Source organism: Mandrillus leucophaeus, unplaced genomic scaffold, assembly GCF_000951045.1.
Source record: "Mandrillus leucophaeus isolate KB7577 unplaced genomic scaffold, Mleu.le_1.0 Scaffold515, whole genome shotgun sequence".
In the NCBI taxonomy this organism is placed as follows: domain Eukaryota; kingdom Metazoa; phylum Chordata; class Mammalia; order Primates; family Cercopithecidae; genus Mandrillus; species Mandrillus leucophaeus.
The window spans coordinates 1,051,360-1,072,184 of record NW_012105531.1 but is presented as its reverse complement, the minus strand read 5'-3'; the positions used below and the strand labels follow the sequence as shown (position 1 = coordinate 1,072,184).

The window sequence follows — 20,825 nt, the reverse complement described above, 5'->3', positions numbered from 1 at the left end:
CAAATCTTATTGAATACATACTATGTAACTGGCACTGTGACCCTTATGCTTTTAAAATTTATTTGGAAGGGAGACACTGTGAGAGCAGGGAGGGGGAACTTTTACTTTGAGTGTATTGTTGTATTTGAGATTACTGTCCTTTGCCAGACTAGATAATTAAGAATAAAAAGCTATGTTCACCTCTACCATTTCTTTCAGTTAGGTGAAAGTAATTTCTCTCTCCCTTCTTCAAATAGCTCTCACTGAAATTTGGCCTAGTTTCCTCAATAGCAGTTTTAGATATATAGTGAGAAAAGCTGATATGTGTGCTTTGGCCATTTTCCCCATGACTAATTTTTCTTGTTTTATAGTGCTATCGCCCACTCAGAGAAAGTAATAGCACTATTCATTTTAAACAATTGCTTGTTACATCTGGATTTAGTCAGATGAAGATCCAAATCATGACAGCTCTTTGGATCCCAGTTGTCTAATATATCATAGAATCAGAGGTCAGCCTCAGTGAGATGGAAACAGGACTCTCAGCTACAATAGTGGGCTATCAACATTTTAACTTTCTATTTCAGTTTTCATTTCTCCTCTTGCCTGCAATATTGGCTTAGGTATTCTCTAATTCTGCCTCTGTCTTTGGTTACTTTTGCTCACATGTGAAAAACATAATTTAATTTGTGTTGAATTTATTTCAGCAAACTGTTATGTTAGTTAGCTAAGTAAAAGTCCAATTTAATAAACTCTAAAATTTCCAGAATCTTTCATTGTAACATGTTAAATGATAATGAATATACCCTCTGCTAATTAGACTTAGTAATAAAAAAAGCAACTGTCCAGCCTTTTCTTGGTAATCAGTCAGCAAATTAAAAAATCTGTTTAACCAATCTCACCACTTTGGGAGGCCGAGGCGGGTGGATCAGGAGTTCAGGAGTTCGAGACCAGCCTGGCCAACATGGCAAAACCCCGTCTCTACTAAAAATACAAAAATTAGATGGGCATGGTGGCAGGCGCCTGTAATCCCAGCTACTTGGGAGGCTGAGACAGGAGAATCTCTTGAACTCGGGAGGTGTAGGTTGCAATGAGCCCAGATCGTGCCACTGCACTCCAACCTGGGCGACAGGGTGAGACTCCATCTGGGACCCGAGCGGGTGGCGGAGGGGGGTAGTATTTTCTCTCTCTCTCTCTTTTTTTTTTTTTTTTTTTTTTTTTTGCATAAACAATACAAATCATGCAAAAAATTGTGGAGTGCAGTGGTGCGATCTCAGCTCACTGCAACCTCTGCCTCCCGGGTTCAAACGATTCTCCTAAAAAAAAAAAAAAAAAAGTATCTTGACCTAGTTGAAGCCCCTGCTAGCACTTGGGGTGTCTTTGTAAGAATTAGCAAAAAGTGCTCCCTCTGCGCAGAGCAAGTGAAACAAAGGCTTTCTCCAAAGAGGCTGCAGTTTCTTTGGCTGGCTGAGAGGGAGGCGACCTTGGCCCTCCCTACACACTGGTCCCGGTGCTCCTCTGCAGGCCACAACCTTCCTGACCATCATGGCAGCGCTGTTCCTGGTACGGGAAGGCAGGAAGTAGAATTCCGTACCGCTCTGAGCTCTTTCCATCTTCACATTTCTGGAGGTTTTCTTATTTTTATTTTTTATTTTTATTTAATGGCGTTAATTCTTTTTGTTGGTAGTTATAAATGAGAAGGAAAGCCGGATAATTACGATTGGATTTTAGGATAAACAAAGTGGAATAACCGTGGTGGCAGTTCAATGCAGGGTTTCCCCTCCAACATGCAATGTTAGGAAGCACATAGCAGGCTTTAAAAAAAAAAAAAAATTTCTGGATAGTAATCTAAAGAATCACTCAGAAGGATTTGTTTCTTTTTAAGAATGTATTATAAAATGTTATTATCAAATGACTGATTCTATGGCCAATATACACACACACACACGTACAGAATAAAACTTCTCTGGTATGTGTTATTTATGATTATGTATTCATAATTACAACGAAGCTAAGTCACCATTATGTTTTCTGCTTTAAAGTATCAGAAGCTGCTACCTTGCCATGAAAAAGTATTACATGCTTCTCCAATTGCTCCCCCACCATATTTATCCAACAGGAAAGGAATGAATAATAAAACTTCGGGCTTTTTTTCCCCTCTTCTTTTTGCAGGTGATGTGTTCCACCTCACTGCCCCCAGTAAATTCACCTTCGAGGAGGCCGCAAAAGAGTGTGAAAACCAGGACGCCAGGCTGGCAACAGTGGGGGAACTCCAGGCGGCGTGGAGGAACGGCTTTGACCAGTGCGATTACGGGTGGCTGTCGGATGCCAGCGTGCGCCACCCTGTGACTGTGGCCAGGGCCCAGTGTGGAGGTGGTCTACTTGGGGTGAGAACCCTGTATCGTTTTGAGAACCAGACAGGCTTCCCTCCCCCTGATAGCAGATTTGATGCCTACTGCTTTAAACGTAAGTGTTTGATACCTTTTTAAAAATTACAGATTAAAAAAAATGCTTCGAAGCATGCATTGATGTTCAACTAGCCGTTGGAATGGATTCCATGTCTTGCAGTTTGTGCACGGAATGGAAACAGTTCAGTGATTTTCAAAAGCAAGCAAACTGAACAGCAGTGATATGGTTAAAACCACAGGAATTTTGACAAATGGATTTTTAGAGGGGTGAGGAAATATCAGGTTAAGCTTTAACTGTGCTCTGTTCTGTCCAGAGCCACAGCGCATATTTCTGAGTATTTTATATTAATTGCAGTCCCTAAATTTTGCAATTTGCTTATTGGTGCTACAGTGCTGAGGCCAAGTGAGGCCGAGTTAAATCCTTAAGATTGTTTATTTTGTCTTTGGTATCACTCTCTTTCTTTGAGATGGCAGAGAATTTAAATTTTAGTAATTACAGGTGAGTACTTGAAGCTGACATGGATACTCAAAAAGTCATAACTAAAAACGAACTATACTATCAATAAAAATCTCCATTTATTTCAAGTAATGGAAATTCATGCCTTCTAATCATCTGTAATATCATATTGAAGTACAGTATGTGTTCTTTGCAGCCTATAACAGAGTATCTTTAGTTAGGTTTACTAATTAACATTTTTTTTTAAATAATGTTTCTCAACATTCATAATTATTTTAATTTTCCAGATGTCCTCAAATAATGTTAGCAATAGTCACATGATAAAGTATCATAATTGTAGTATGCAAATTAAACGAGCAAGTAATCTAGCATCTCATTGGAATATTTACTGAACCATCTGTACTGTGCTAGCTAAACAAAGATCTCCCAGAATTTTGGTGACCTTGGGTATATCCAAGACAGAGTCAGGTTATGTTGAAACAAATTTGTAAACAATTTTGACTAAATTTCCAATGTATCTTGTTACAGCAATATGTCACTAAAATGAGTACAAAATGTACTAGCTTATTATGTAATTGATTTCTAGAGTGAAATACAAAGGCATTTTTAAGCAACCAAAAAGACACAGACTGTAATGTTGTAAGTAGTCAGTAGAATGGATGTTCGTGCAACCAAAAGGTTTGTTTTCACACTTTTATCTCCTACTAAGAAGCCTCTGCTTGGATCTCCTCCCTTAGACTCAACTTGAGTGTTAAAGCCATGTGTTGTGTATTAGCTTGATACAAGCTGGTCAATCCATAAAGGCTGTAGAAATGCTAGCTTTTGTTCTCAGGCCCTGAAACAACAGAATTCTTCCTTAATCATTTTCAGGAAAACAACAATAACATAAACCTTATCTCTAAAAGTAGACAGATGTACATTCCTTTAAGCCACATTGTCACAACAATGATTTTTCAAGTACTTCAGGCTCTAAAATCAGTTTTACATTACGTGACTGACATAATTAAGGCGCAAAATCAGATTGGTATGCTGTGGGGAAGGCTTGGAGAGGTTAAATTAGGGAAGGAGTAGAATTATCCAGCCTGACTTCCTTATTTGATATTTTCTTGTGCTTTATTAATAAAACTGGCACCGGAAAACTTTTAAACAACGTTTTTCGTCTCTCTGTGGGTAAAATTTAAATCAAAGCCTGTCTATAGCCACAAAGACTATTATTAAAGAATTTATCCTGATGTGTTTTAAATTATTTATTTAATTGTAACCACCTACTAAAAATCTGCACAAAATTCAAAAAATGTTTAAAAGTTTATATTCATTTTTATCTCTCTAATTCATTTCATGTATATAACTTGTAAATATAATGGATTCATATTTTGCTTTCTTCCCCACCTAAGCATGTGGCTAGATTCTTATTTATTTCCTACTTAAGATGTTATTATATTCAGAATTCATTCAGTACATAGAAAGTTAAAAGAGTTTAGCCATATAGAAACCTTTCTCTTTTTTTTGAGACAGAGTCTCACTCTGTTGCCCAGGCTGGAATGCAGTGGCGCGATCTCTGCTCACTTCAAGCTCCGCCTCCCGGGTTCACGCCATTCTCCTGCCTCAGCCTCCCGAGTAGCTGGGACTACAGGCGCCCACCACCACACCCGGCTAATTTTTTTGTCTTTTTTAGTAGAGACAGGGTTTCACTGTGTTAACCAGGATGGTCTGGATCTCCTGACCTAGTGATCCGCCCACCTCGGCCTCCCAAAGTGCTGGGATTACAGGCTTGAACCACCGCGCCCAGCCTAGAAGCCTTTCTTAAACCACACATAATGCCAATAGTTTTCCAAAATTTCTAATTTATTTTTCAAACTTTTTTTTAGTGTGTGGGTATATATATACACACACACATATATATACACATATATATATACACACGCGCACACTTTTTTTTTTTTTTGAGATGGAGTTTTGCTCTTGTTGCCTAGGCCGGAGTACAATGGTGCGATCTCAGCTCACTGCAACCTCCACCTCCCGGGTTCAAGTGATTCTCCTGCCTCAGCCTCCCAAGTAGCTGAGATTACAGGCATACAGCACCATGCCCGGCTAATTTTGTGTTTTTAGCAGAGATGGGGTTTCACCATGTTGATCAGGTTGGTCTCGAACTCCTGACCTCAGGTGATCCACCCATTTCGGCCTCCCAAAATGCTGGGATCACAGGAGTGAGCCACTGCTCCTGGCCTAGTATATATTTTTAAATAATTTGAAAAATATTTTCGAAATGACTTAATTGATGTCCACCTTTCCCACATAGTCAAGTAGTGACTAAAGGGTAAAATTTGTAAGAGTCATGGCCTCAGCTACAGTTCCAAAAGTGATTTCAGAGATATACAGCTGGCTGGTTATGTAGAGGAATTTAGAAATATAACTGTATTTTTCTTGTTTGCTTCTACCAAACGTAGAAAGTGTTTTTTAAGTCACTTGGTGAATGAACAATGCCAAATCTTACTTTGCTTTAATTCCCTTTACCTCACAAAGTCACTGACTAAAACATTCACAACGACAGATCGAAAATATAAAATTAGGCTTTATTCTTTTCAAATAAATTTGAAAAGTAGGCAAAGTAATGTATTTGTAAAATAAAGTTTTCCTGTATATCTTCTCCTAATGATTAAACAATTTAACGTATTTATTTTTTTGACTTCAGAATTTAGCAAGTTCTGTGAAAGTTGGAGAGTTATACAAGGCTTTGAAAGATCATTTCATACATCCCCAAACTTAAGTGAATCAAAACCATTCAAGACTCATGATCATCTCTCACCGAATGTTATTAATTATCTCCAGAGAGGGAGATGGAACATGTTTCCTAGAAAACTCATTCTAATATTCCATGACCTGCACTCTCAGATAATTTTTCTAATTAAGTACTTTGCATTTGAATTTGAACCCATGTTTTCATTTTTGAGTTGGAGACCAAAATCTGAATAACAGCCCTTTGTATTGTTGATCACAATTGTTTATTTTTCCCTCAGCATCTTCTCCAACTGAAACAATTTTCTTGTTTTACAGTTTCAACCTCCAAATTTCTAATCATTGATAGGTTCTTGCTTTGAAGTTTCATCATTGTTTTTCTCATTCCTCTATTTATGATTAAGCTCGGAAATCAAAATGGTGGTCCAGAGAAGGCTACATTAATTCCCACCACTTTCTATCCTATCCTATATACTCATTCGCTGTTAAAATTGGCCTGCCCTTCTAACCTGTGGTTAGTTCATTATCTTTTTTGTGTGTGCCCTAGTTCATAATCTGACCACATGTGTCAAAACTAACCTTTCCCCAATTGGTATATTAGAAATGTTTCCTGTTTATTGAATTTGAATTTGTTAGCATTCCATCACTCATATAAGTTTAAAAAGATAGTTTGAATTGTAATTCCACTGCTCTAATCTTTACAGTTTTCTAACCATGTTTACATTTAGTTATGTATAACAAATTTAATATAGAAGAACCATGTTAAAATTAGTCATTTCTCAATAATGTAGATAGCATGGGAATGAGTTAAATTGACTATCATGCTGCTAATAGGGGTTTTAAGTTTTATTAGGAAAATCTGTCTCATGTCTCGCAACAGAAGCAGAGAAGATGGCCCATAGGACAAAAATGCCATAAGTACAGTGATGTGAAACATCTGTGGGCAGACAGCTGCAAAGGTTGGAAAGGAACTTTTGTGGGAAAAGAATTGTGTTGATTTATGTTGGCTTCCTCAATAATAAAGTTGAAGGAATGCTGGTAGTTTTCCAGAACCAAAACGTCTCCATGTGAATGCACCTATTGGAAGGACACTGTTAGAATAACCTGGAATTGTTTTTATCTTTACAATAGTCATCATGAATACAGTGGTATTTATTCTTAAAATATCTCTTTGTAGATTTGTGTTTTATAAAATTATTTCCTTTTCTGGAATGGCTGAAACAAATGGCACAGATCCTCAGATACACTGACTTGTGATCAAAATCAGCTGTTAAGTTGATGAAAAAGCCACCCAAACTGAAAAGGAAGTCTGAGGTTTTCCATTCCAAGTAGTAGAATTAATTAACTTAATTAAAAGCAGACCTTTTCTTTTTTTAAATAGGGCTCTAAAATTATTGAAAACCCTTGTTTTTGGAAACAAAGTCACATAAATACTGGCTTTCTAGAACAGATTCTCTAGGACATATTGCTACTACTTTATTACACAGCAGGACTAGAGGAAGGAATGCAACAGCAAACTCCATAGTAATAATTGACAATGAAATCCAGTTATTTAGTTTTAAAAATATGAGTCAGTATTTAAAACACTATAAACATATTTTCATAGCATTGTAGAAAGTTGCTAGCAGAGAGCTTGGATTGGAACATAGGAAGCCTGGATTCACAGCCCCTTATGCAGTTGTACCTGTTTCTGAGTTAATTTCATTAGCCAAGGAAATACTCAGAGGGAAAAAGTAAATTTAGCTTTTTTGTTGTTATTAATAATAGTATGATTAAATTTTCTCTAATATGCTGTTTGCTAAGTATTTATATTATGTTTCCATGGGAACTTTTTCTGTATGTATCTTTTTACTATTTCCCCAAAGAATGCAGTTATAAGACAAACATGAAATTTGGCAGTTAAATGAAGTAATGGTTATGGAATTTCAGAGGATAGAGAATTGAATTAAAATAGTCATCTACATTTTGGGTTTTTAAGTTGTTCATGTCAATCAAAATAGAACAACGCTTCTTCCAGGAAATGAATGTAGAAAAAGCTTTACTTTAAAAAGGGGAAGAAAAGGTTATTTAATGTTTTTAAACTCCAATTCTTTTTTGGTTTAGTTTTGTTTTAATATTAGAAAGATAAATAATGGCAGACTTTAAAGAATATTTAAATGTATCATAATGTAAATAACCATCAAATGTTCATGATAAAATCGGTGAAGCTGAGCTTTAAAATGGTCTGGGGGAATGACCACAACTAATAACAGCTTGTGCCAGACAAAAAATAAGGAACCTGTTACAGCCCTAGTCTGATTTACAATAAAATCATATCCTTTTATGATTAAGTTTTTACAGAGCAAATGGAACTAAAAGGTAGCCTGCTTTGTTTTTTTGAGGGCTTCTGTTCTGGAATTATGAAAAGTAAAAAAGAAGATACTATAGATACTATGGCTATTACATCTCTTTTCAGGGCAAACAAGCATTTACTCACAAAACTAGCTTTAAGTCCTATGGGATATAGCAAAACAGTAACTGCAGGTTTCTTCAGGACAGTTCTTTCGAGTTCAGTGGCAACTATTAATAGGTTTTTATTTTTAAAAATACTGATTTTTTTAATTAAAAAATAAAACAATCATTATATACTAGGCTGCTGCCTTTTCCCTGTGTTGAGAAAGAACCTTGTTTACAAACTGTTGCTTTTATACACAATTTAAATTTCTTTAAACAAGCCAGGCCATTCTCTGTAAATCTGGAGACATTATAATACAGCATTTTATGATGACAAGTTACTTTATATTGCCTGAGCCTGTTCTTACTGATGCTCAGGGTTGCTCTCAGTGATTTGTAATTACAGACCTAAAATACATTATGTGGGTACTTTATTTCCTGTTCTACATTTGTGTTTCAGGCTAAAGTAAGCCTGAAAACAAGATCCTTAGGAGACACAAACAGAGTGTGTAGAACATAGAACAAAATGTAGAACTACAATAAATGCCAACCAGCCTCTGCCAGGCACATTTTATAATTTATTAGAAACAAATCTATACCATGAAGTTGAAAGAAAGATGAAGACACATGTCCAACACCTGGGATCAAGTGAAGAGTGGTATTAAAAAGTTTTAATATCCTGTTTTTATGAAAGTCTCCACATTATGGACAATGTAATGGTTTATATGTAACTTGGACACATTTGATGTGGCTTTTTTGTTATTTTGCAATCTGAGGCACACCCTCTCCCCTGAGATAATGCACAGCAACTTCAAAAGAAGGGAGTATGTGGAGAAAGCTAGAGGCAGGGTTCAGAAGCCTCCAGAAGAATAGTACTCAATTCTCCTGTGAGGCTTCAAATTGACACTGTAGTTTCTGGTAAATAAACAATCTACTGTATCCAAAATCTGCATTTATATTTTTGGGAGCTTTTCCTTATCTTGAAACTATATAATATTAATTTTCCTTAACTGATAACAGTCATGCATACTTTTAGGTAAAAGCAATGATAACCCTTATAACGTAAAACAACTGATCAATTTATGACTATTAAGTGTTCAATTATCTGTCCCTGGGTCAATTCCAGTATAGTTTTAAGACTCCTCTCCATCACAGAACATTTCTGGGTCACCCCAAAATACTCCCTGCAAAATACTCAGGAGCACTTAACAAACACTGGGCATACAACTTTTTATTAGTGACTTATCTAATCAACTCTTTGAAATTATTTTTCTAGCTAAAGAGGCTACAACCATCGATTTGAGTATCCTCGCAGAAACTGCATCACCCAGTTTATCCAAAGAACCACAAATGGTTTCTGATAGAACTACACCAATCATCCCTTTAGTTGATGAATTACCTGTCATTCCAACAGAGTTCCCTCCCGTGGGAAATATTGTCGATTTTGAACAGAAAGCCACAGTCCAACCTCAGGCTGTCACAGATAGTTTAGCCACCAAATTACCCATACCTACTGGCAGTAGCAAGAAGCCTTGGGATATGGATGACTACTCACCTTCTGCTTCAGGACCTCTTGGAAAGCCAGACATATCAGAATTTAAGGACGAAGTGCTCCAAAGTACAACTGTCGTCTCTCATTATGCCACCGATTCATGGGATGGTGTCGTGGAAGATACACAAACACAAGAATCAGTTACACAGATTGAACAAATAGAAGTGGGTCCTTTGGTAACATCTATGGAAATTTTAAAGCACATTCCTTCCAAGGAATTCCCTGTAACTGAAACACCATTGGTAACTGGAAGAATGACCCTGGAATCCAAAACTGAAAAGAAAACGGTAAGCACTGTTTCTGAATTGGTAACCACAGGTCACTATGGATTCACCTTGGGAGAAGAGGATGATGAAGACAGAACACTTCCAGTTGGATCTGATGAGAGCACCTTGATCTTTGACCAAACGCCTGAAGTCGTTACAGTGTCAAAGACTTCAGAAGACACCACCGACACTCAGTTAGAGGACTTGGAGACAGTCTTAGCATCCACAACTGTTTTGCCTTTAATTATGCCTGACAGTAATGGATCATCCATGGATGACTGGGAACAGAGAGAAACTAATGGTAGGATAACGGAAGATTTTTTTGGCAAATATCTGTCTACTACACCTTTTCCATCACAGCATCATACAGAAATAGAATTGTTTCCTTATTCTGGTGATAAAATATTAGTGGAGGGAATCTCCACAGTTATTTATCCTTCTCCACAAACAGAAATGACACATAGAAGAGAAAGAACAGAAACACTAATACCAGAGATGAGAACAGATACTTATACAGATGAAATACAAGAAGAGATCACTAAAAGCCCATTTATGGGAAAAACAGAAGAAGAAGACTTCTCTGGGATGAAACTCTCTACATCTCCCTCAGAGCCAATTCATGTTACAGAGTCTTCTGTGGAAATGACCAAGTCTTTTGATTTCCCAACATTGACAACAAAGTTAAGTGCTGAGCCAACAGAAGTAAGAGATATGGAGGAAGAATTTACAGCAACTCCAGGTACTATAAAATATGATGAAAATACTACAACAGTGCATTTGACCCATAGTACTTTAAGTGTTGAAGCGGCCACCGTATCAAAATGGTCATGGGATGAAGATAATATAACATCCAAGCCTTTAGAATCTACAGAACCTTCAACCTCTTCAAAATTGCCCCCTGCCTTACTCACAACTGTGGGGATGAATGGAAAGGATAAAGAAATCCCAAGTTTCACTGAAGATGGAGCAGATGAATTTACTCTTATTCCAGATAGTACTCAAAAGCAGTTAGAGGAGATTACTGATGAAGACATAGCAGTCCATGGAAAATTCACAATTAGATTTCAGCCAACTACATCAATTGGTATTGCAGAAAAGTCAACTTTGAGAGATTCTATAACTGAAGAAAAAGTTCCACCTATCACAAGCACTGAAGGCCGAGTTTATGCAACCATGGAAGGAAGTACTTTGGGTGAAGTAGAAGATGTGGACCTCTCTAAGTCAGTATCTACTGTTCCCCAACTTGCACACACTTCAGAGGCGGAAGGATTAGCATTTGTTAGTTATAGTAGCACCCAAGAGCCTACTACTTATGTAGACTCTTCCCATACCATTCCTTTTTCTGTAATTCCCAAGACAGACTGGGGAGTGTTAGTACCTTCTGTTCCATCAGAAGATGAAGTTCTAGGTGAACCCTCTCAAGACATACGTGTCATTGATCAGACTCACCTTGAAGTGACTATTTCTCCGGAAACTATAAGAACAACAAAACTCACAGAGGAAACAACTCAGGAAGAATTCCCTTGGAAAGAACAGACTGCAGAGAAACCAGTTCCTGCTCTCAGTTCTACAGCTTGGACTCCCAAGGAGGCAGTAACACCACTGGATGAACAAGAGGGTGATGGATCAGCATATACAGTCTCTGAAGACGAATTGTTGACAGGTTCTGAGAGGGTCCCAGTTTTAGAAACAACTCCAGTTGGAAAAATTGATCACAGTGTGTCTTATCCACCAGGTGCTATAACTGAGCACAAAGTGAAAACGGTTGAAGTGGTAACACTAACACCAAGCATTGGGCCAAAAGTATCTATAAGTCCAGGGCCTGAACAAAAATATGAAACAGAACGTAGTAGTACAACAGGATTTACATCATCTTTGAGTCCTTTTAGTACCCACGTTACCCAGCTTATGGAAGAAACCACTACTGAGAAAATATCCCTAGAGGATATTGATTTAGGCTCAGGATTATTTGAAAAGCCCAAAGCCACAGAACTCATAGAATTTTCAACAATCAAAGCCACAGTTCCAAGTGATATTACCACTGCCTTCAGTTCAGTAGACAGACTTCACACAACTTCAGCATTCAAGCCATCTTCCGCGATCACTAAGAAACCACCTCTCATCGACAGGGAACCTGGGGAAGAAACAACCAGTGACATGGTAATCATTGGAGAATCAACATCTCATGTTCCTCCCACTACCCTTGAAGATATTGTAGCTAAGGAAACAGAAACCGATATTGATAGAGAGTATTTCACGACTTCAAGTCCTCCCACTACACAGCCAACAAGACCACCCACTGTGGAAGACAAAGAGGCCTTTGGACCTCAGGCACTTTCTACACCACAGCCCCCAGCAAGGACAAAATTCCACCCTGACATTAATGTTTATATTATTGAGGTCAGAGAAAACAAGACAGGTAAGTCTTTGCTTTCTAGACTGCCATTGAAGGCAATCCGCATTTTATCTTGAAAGTTACTTTTGGGAAAAAAAAAATCAACATGCCAAATGCTGCCATTAGAAGATAACTGGAGTGTGAAAAATAAATGTTTTAGCTTCATATATTTATACAAGAATTGGAAGAATATGTTAAACAATGTGGAAGAATGTTAGATACAATTTTATGTTAAAAGTCATAAGAAGCCCTGCTTTGTCATCTAATATAACCAAATCATCACTGTTACATCACTTCAGAACATGCAGAACAAAATGTTTTAATTTCAGTGTCTTTTCATACATTACTACTCAAGTGTAGCACTAGACTGTGTTAACATTCCATTGGTCTTTAACTATTAACCTTCAGTACTTACAATGTGGATGGCTAAAATGGTTTTGCATATCCCTAAGGTTAACAGAAAGATATTTAAAGGTTTGCTTTGGTTTTTCTTTTCCAGGATTTTACAGGTTTATTATATGACTTGTGTGGTGGGTAATAGGTCTCTAATGTAAGTGTTATTTTAATGTAAATGCAACATACTCTTATGCTGTTGTTTTGGGGTATTATACTGTGGTTTTATCTATTTTGAGCAAATACAGCCTAGCTTAGTTGTAGGGAGTATTATAGTTTATTGTATTAAATATAATTTCAGAAGGTGGCTATGTATGCATTATCCTTGCTTCCTAAAAACCAGGCTGTAACGTTGTTTATTTTATGATTTAATTATTTTACCGCTAGGAATATTTGTGATGTCTTCTATTCCACTCAAATATTTTAGCTCTCTGACAGAACCCTTAAAAGCTCTTTGTTTACATTGATTAATATTTGCAGTTGTCATGATAAAATATGATTTATTGCTGTCTAAAGGTGAGACCCCACCATCTTTTACATTCGATGAGCTGAGTTGAGAATATATAGCAAATGCAGTTCAATAAATCAATTCAGGTTTGTCTCTTTCTAATTTAGAAATTAAGATCATGGTTTTTTTGTTAATTTGCTATATTCTCATTTTCATATAGAATTAAATGAATAAGTATTCATGTTTTTCTTGACCTGGCTCTGAGAAGACAGAATAGAAGAATTTTTTTTTTAAGCAGGGTTTCTATCTTGCTGTTGGAATATTCCCTTTCAAGTATCATTTTTCTGAAGACTGATGCTATCCTCATTAGAGTGCTCAGGAGTGCACCTATTGGAAACAAACAAGTAGCGTTATTGTCAAGTGTGTTTGCATGTTGTGCTGTTGGTGGAAACTTCATGGCTTCTATAGATTTCTACTCTCCAGAATTTTCCGTGTGAAAACTTTCTTGTCAGTGAATAGTAGAGAAGAGAACACACCCACAGAATATTAAAATTAATCTCCACTTCCCAATATAGTTTAAAAAGGTTAGGATTTGATCATGATTTTCCTGCTAATGATATTGTTTCTTGGAAATCATAACATATTTCCTCTTTTCTACATCCTTTTCCATCTCTCGGAACTGGTGTAGGAAAGAGAAAATGAATTGCCAAGAAGTCGGAATGAGGATTGCGTTAGTAAGGCTGGAAAAGAGACAGGAATATAACTATGAAAGAAAAAAAAAAAAAAGTAAAGAGAAGCAAAAAGTAAATGACTACTAACACTTAGTTTCATAATTCAAACAAATACTTGAATGGATATGCAGATTGTTTTTCAGTTGATATTATCCTGTTAGTGTAGATAATAAGTTGAGTTGAATAGTATAAAATCCAGTAAAAATGTTCTGCATTTAAAAACTCTTCTAAGTGGGAAACTGCCAGTTAAAGTTAGGATAGTCAAATTACAAAATGGAAAAAGTGAAACTTGATCTCTCTGAAAGAATTGGCAGTCATCAGAAAAAAAGAACTAAGTTATAAATGGTTACTGGAAATGGAGGGTCTGAGTAAGCTAAACCTGAAACAATTTATTACAAAGGTGTATATTTATAAGCGAATTGTGGACTTGATTCAGCTAGACCTGGGAGACATATATAGGTGTTTCTTCTCCTTACTTCTGCTTCTAAAATGTGGAACTATAATCCACCTTCAAATTAATTTTGTTTTGTATAATAATAATGGGTCAGAAAACTGTGCAATACTTGGTTACTTCCGTCAGGCAGAATTCTAATGTGAGAGTGTGTGTATGTGTGTACAGGGGAGGGGATGTATCTGTGGAATAATTACGTATCTACCTACCTACCTTCTTACCTACCTACCTACCTACCTGTCATCATCTGTGTTTTTATGTGTTCTGTATATGCTGTTCTCCTTAACTAAAAGCATTGTTTATTGTCTTCATAAGACAATGAAGTTTACTCACCTCTAACTGCTCACCTATACTAATATTATTTATTTTCTATGAGAAATTTTATCTTCCAACATTTTGAGCTTTGGCAAGGGAAAATCCTAAAGCAGATGTTCAATTAATGAGTTTCAAGGCAGGTGTATACCTTAATAAGGAAAAGTGCATATGTGCCTGGAGAACCAACCTTTTTATGTATCAAGGCACAGTTTTCCAGACTGGAAAGTCCTTGGTGCGTGTGTGAACTTGTATAAATCTATTCACAGGAATAGAATACACCTTTATATATACTGTATATCCAAGTAAGCAAAAATACCACCCATGCTATTCTAAACCCAGGCATTCAATAATTTTTTGCTGCACTCAGCGAGTCATATAAATCTTTTTTTTTTTTTACTACTATGAAACAAAACATGCTACTCAGGACACACTTATGTTATACTTGCTCAAATGGATCTTAATAGCAACTTACGGTGCTGTTGCTAGAGGGCAACTGTAGTTAGCAGTTAAAAAAATCTGAAGGAACTTTTCAGCTCATAAAAGTTTTATGAGCTGAAAAATGCTATGGCGTGTGTTTAACAGTGGTTCAGGGGATACTGAAAACTTTACTCCTGTCTATTTCAGGAGTAATTTGCACACCTGCATTTTGAAAAATTATTGAAAGGCTTTCTTTGTGAACATGCATGAAGGCCAGAATTTCAAGGTGTAGGAAGAGTTTCTTCAACTCTATACTTTTTTTTTTTTTAAAGAGCACTCCTCTAAATCATCTAAAATGTCACAAGGTAGTGGAACAGAACTGCGAATGTTTTTAAAAACTGACAAACAGGTATTTTTAAATCAAAGAATAATTTAGAAATGTATGGATATTAAATACCAACGTTATTATGCAAATGCTCATAGTTATAACCTTAAAATAGGCAGCTTATTACCTTTTTTAACAAACAAATTCATATATGCTACCTACTATGTGTCAGACCAGGTTGATGCTGTCTTGTTAGGTGTTCTTTTTCCTACTGGTTTTATAACTTGTATCTACCCAAATGTATGTATGCAGATGCAAAGCAATATTAAATTAAATGATAGAAAGATTAAGATGTTAGTAAAATTATTAGTGTAATGCTATTAAAGATTAATTAGATTTTGAGAAATATACAAAAAGCTAAAGACTTATTGTCTAAATATGGTGTTATGGAAAGGATAAAGAACAAGGAACATTGGCTCTGAGGGCAGGAGACATCTGGGCAGATACCAATATTTACATCATTGATTGCAGAGTCATCACATTTTTTTTTTTGAGATGGAGTCTTGCTCTGTCACCCAGGCTGGAGTACAGTGGGGTGATCTCGGCTCATTGCAATCTCTGCCTCCTGGGTTCAAGCGATTCTCCTGCCTCAGCCTCCCAAGTAGCTGGAATTACAGGTGACCACCACTATGCCTGGCGAATTTTTGTATTTTTGGTAGGGACAGGGTTTCAGCATCTTGGCCTGGCTGGTCTTGAACTCCTGACCTCGTGATCCACCTGCCTTGGCCTCCCAAAGTGTTGGGATTACAGGCGTGAGCCACTGCACCCAGCCAAGTCATCACTTTTTAGAAGGTAATATTTATTTAAGATAGTCTCATATAATTTTTTAAAATCACATATTTCCTATTTTTATAGAATTTTATAGAAAGTTTTAATTATAGAAAAATTATTTTCTGATTTGTTATTATGAGATCCAGGTCCTTTCTTCAAACAAAATGTTATCGAGAGCCCCCGTATCTTGAGCAGACAAAAGAGTAGCTGTGTTGGTTAATGTTTTAGGGGGACATGGGGAGCCTCAATCCCTTGGGACCTCCTCCTCATCTCCTGTGGTGGTTTCTAAAATAACATGTACCTAGAACAGAGCTAGAAAAAGAATGATATCTAGACAATTCAAAATAAAGCAAAAACAGTGACTCATTCCTGAGAGAATTAAGTTATTAAAAGTAAAAATATTTCAAAAATTGGTCTGATTATCTATATCTTTATCTCATTATAATGATACACATTTAACATTTACCTTTGAATAGCACTATGCATGGTGCTGAATAAAACACATTAAACAAATATTGTTTCAATCTTATTGATGCCTATATGTCATCAAGATAATATATAATGGTATGTCAGAGTCTCACATGTATGTGCAAAACTAAGTCATCATCAAATTCACACTTTGGGTTTGATACTTTCAGACCGCTTTTTCTATATATTATCATGTCTAAACCTCAAAGATAGTTTGTGAGACAACTAAGACAACTAGGGAAAGCAGATAGGCAAACGAAGGTACACTGAGCCTGACATTCTTGGCATTGGGTCTAGCAGCCCTGGCCCTCTTTGGAGCATTTTTGCTATAAAGTGATTCTCTCCCCTGATGAGCTCTGAGAAAACAACCACCCCCTGCCCAGTCGCTTAGGTACTGCCCTGTCTGTCAATTCCTGAAAGAGCAAACTCTGGGAAGACTGGTTTCTCATTGGCATTCTAGTGGTTTGTTAAAAGTATATAATTTAGATTTGATTGCTGCTAATATGGGGCACTATGCATGCTATTCAGATACCTGACATAGCAAGGAAAGCGCGTGCTGAAATTGGTAGTATGTTATTCTGCAGTTCTGGGCAGCTTCTTTCCTGTAGAATTTTGGAGCACATCTCTGAAAGTGGATTGGTCTGGTGCCTGCACACTTCCATGGTTCCTTTTCCTGAGCTCCAACTGTGGCTCTCTGCCAGAGAAGCACATTTTTTCTGCAGAGAATTAGGATGGCTTCCCCCATCTCTCAAGGACTGTCCCTTTTCTAGAAAAGAATCAAGTTCCTCTTCTATTAGTCAAATAAAAGGGAGGAGAATGTTTGTCTTCCTTTCCTTTCTGTAGTGTTAAGAAAATAAAATGACCGTAATGATTCTAAATTATCAGTGAGCTTAACACTATACTATAGACCAAAGATTACCTTTTAAAAAAGTCCTTTGAGGTGAAATATTTTGTATATATAACAAATAGGTGCACATATAAACACACACATATAGAATCTCAATATTTTAACACTTCTTTGAGTAGTTTTACTAACCCACTAACCTTGAGGAAAAAGTTAAGAAATTGAAAGTGTTTTCTTCAAAAGTTAAGGTTTAACAATAAAAGGCGTTACTTTGATAACCAAAAGGAACTTTATCTTCTTCCTAAAATGAAACAATGCCTATTCTGAAAATGGCACTTACAGTTACAATTTGCCATTATCAAAGCTACCACTGAGGTAGGGACATTGTCTAAAACAAATACCACTTAGCATTTATTGGCAGTTACCTTGAGAGAGACCCATGCACCATCTTCCAGCAGAGCACAGTCAATCAAATCACCTTCAGGTAAAGCTATAGCATGTCTAGTCCTTTGACAGATATTAAAGGTGGTCATAAAAGAAACATAAATCATAGGCTGTGCTCCTAAGGCCTTTAAGTGCATATTGGCCAGATAACATTAACACAATCAAATACAATTGTCATACTAAAACATATAGTGACACAGTAGGTAGTATGGTATGACCGACTGTGAATGATAGATGAGGTCAGAAAAGGAAGGAATCAATAATGGCAGGAAGTTACAGAATATTTCATGAGAAGGAGGAGACTTATGCCAGTCTCTGTTGGAGGGATAGATTACAATCCAATTATGAGAGGCCAGTTATTAGCCAATTGCTTCCCAACTTAGGCTCACCAGTGGGGTTAAGGAGGCCCAAGTATAAACAGCTGTTTTTCTAAATAGAGCTTCTAAACAGCTTCTGAAGGAGGCCATGTCATCCCAGCACTATTTGACATGGCCTACTTCGAAAGCTGAGTACCTTCATAGGCTTCACGCAGAAACTAGTACAGTTTCCGGAAACCAGAGTTATTCTCCCAGCTTCTTGAGGAAGGAGTATTCTCATACTTTTCTGAGCTTCAGTGATTCATACATTTTGATAAGACAGCATGTTCTGTGGGTTAAGTACATTTACCTTTTCAGAATATATTCCCATGAAGTATCATGGTTCAGAATTACACACTTACAAAGTTAAATGGCATAAAACTACTTTGTAAAAAGTGCTTACACTCTCTAAAAGGTGATTTAAAGGTTTATAACATCTCAATTCAAGTGAATACTGAATCAGTAGGATTATAGAGCAGGTGCTCTAAGTTAGGGAATCTGGAGTCAGTCTCTCCCTTGCTTACGTGCAATGTGGACCAAGGGATTTCTCAGTTTTTCTGTCAGAATTTTTAACATGGTAAAATGGCTATTACTATATGGAATGATATTTCCTAAACTTTGACACATACTCTTTCTCCAAATCACAGGGTTTATGAAACAAAGATACACACACACACACACCACACACACACATACACAGATAATATACAGATACATTTTTTCTAATTTGTTTAACAGTCAAATAATGATAATATACTAACTACAGTAGAACTGGATTTTTTTGAAGTAGATTCTAGTTAATATTCTGAACCAACATGGAGATGTAGTTAGTTTGTTTCGTAGGATACATGGAAGAGGCAGTTAATGTGGTAGAAAGAGCCTTTGGAAAGAGACCTGGGTTCACTGTCAACATTGTTACAGGAGCCACTCTGTATCCACAATTCTGCGTCCTCTGATCTGACCAAACATGGATAGAGAATATTTGGGAAAAAAAAAAAGCACCACAATAACAAAGAACAATACAACAATAAAAAATAACACAAATAAAACCCCAACACACTGTAATAACTATACAGCATTTATATTGTATTAGGTATTATAAGTAATTTAGAGACAACTTAAAGTATATGTATATGAATGTATGTATAGGATTCCTGCAAATACCATGTCATTCTATAGAAAGGACTTGAATACCATGGATTTTGGTATCTTTGGGGGTCCTAGAACCAATCCCCCTTGGCTATTGAGGGATAACTCTATTTACAGTCTGTTTGGTCTTGTATAAATTACTTAACCTGCACAGGCCTCAGTGGTTACATAATTAAAAATTTATAATAATACTACAACCTCACCACATTGCTTAAAGAAGGGGATCTCAGAGTGATTGCCACATGCAAGTCACTGGGACAGGTATTTCACACATTTAATACTCCTTCAGTGACTAGAAAGCACCAAGCACAATGCCTGATACATAGTAATGACTTAGTACAAATTCATCCCCTATGGGCTTTAAAAATTCTTTCATTTCCAACTTCTAAGTACAGGAAAATATAGACTGTTTTGTACTAAATAGGTAAAAGCCAAATGATCTTAAAATTCAAGATCATTTATGCCACAAGGAGCCAAGTATAATTGTACTTTAGTGTCTGCTTGACTGAAATAACTTCTTAAAATTTGAACCTGACATAGGTTGTGTTTTTTTGGGTGGTGCCATTTTGGGTGCAAATCAGAAGCAGCTGCAGCCCTTATTTAAAATTTAAATGTAGTATTGGCTCTATAGGACCTCAGAATAGAATTTATTAGCTTTTTGCTTTTTCTCAGGTGTGAAAGTTGGGCTTATGATTTTGATAACTACCAATTTAATTTTTTTCTCATAAAAATCATTTTACAAATTCTCGATACATTTCCCCAGGTATTGGGCCTAGCTTCTTGCATATTTATAGAATGGATGGACATTCCCTGCTGTCTTTTTGTTGTTGTCAAGGAAACCCCCAGTTCTCTACACAGGGATTACATTCTTCTTTCTTAATAGCTCTTAGATCGTTCATTTGTGCAATGAATAAAAAATGTATTCACAGGTCCAGACAGTGTTCAGAACTTTTTTGGTGGGTGAGGGGCGTAGCTAAGGGGAGAGACGTGCCTGGTGAGAGGAGCAATAGGAATAAAAGAAAAGGAAAAAGAAATGCTTGCTGAGGTTCCATTTTAATGAGGTAAAGCTGAAAAATTTATGCTTTAAAAAAGACATTGCCTATTTTTGTCAGTTTAGAAAGTGTATAACATTACTTTTCATTGAGGCCAGTGTTTCATGTACAAAAATGTTAGTTATTAAGTGGCTTCATTAAGAGAATGGTTCCAAGAATGGGGCCCAGGTTGGTGGGAGTGGGATGGACGAGGGAGTAGTGATATGTTTTAGTAGAAACTATTTTCTCATTTCTATTGAAGTATTCTGAATTTTTTACAACCTAATTGAGGTGATATAAAATACGAAACTATTCCTTCATCCTGGGGCATCATGTGGACATCTGAGAACTCATTGATTACATTAAAAATGGTGTTCCTTAGAGAGAGTGTGCCAGTAT

At 36.6% G+C, this 20,825-nt stretch overlaps 1 protein-coding gene across 4 annotated transcripts in view; it reads left to right on the top strand.

Moving 5' to 3' along the window:
- The window catches only part of VCAN (versican), a 119,853-nt gene that overhangs the window by 46,767 nt on the left and 52,261 nt on the right, over positions 1-20,825 (top strand). For 2 of the 4 annotated variants that reach the window (XM_011996462.1, XM_011996460.1), the window contains exons 6-7: positions 2,149-2,442; positions 9,287-12,247. In XM_011996462.1, the coding sequence (XP_011851852.1) occupies positions 2,149-2,442; positions 9,287-12,247 (3,255 nt within the window). The remainder of the gene's footprint in view (positions 1-2,148; positions 2,443-9,286; positions 12,248-20,825) is intronic. The other 2 variants (XM_011996463.1, XM_011996461.1) reach the window with 1 other exon arrangement.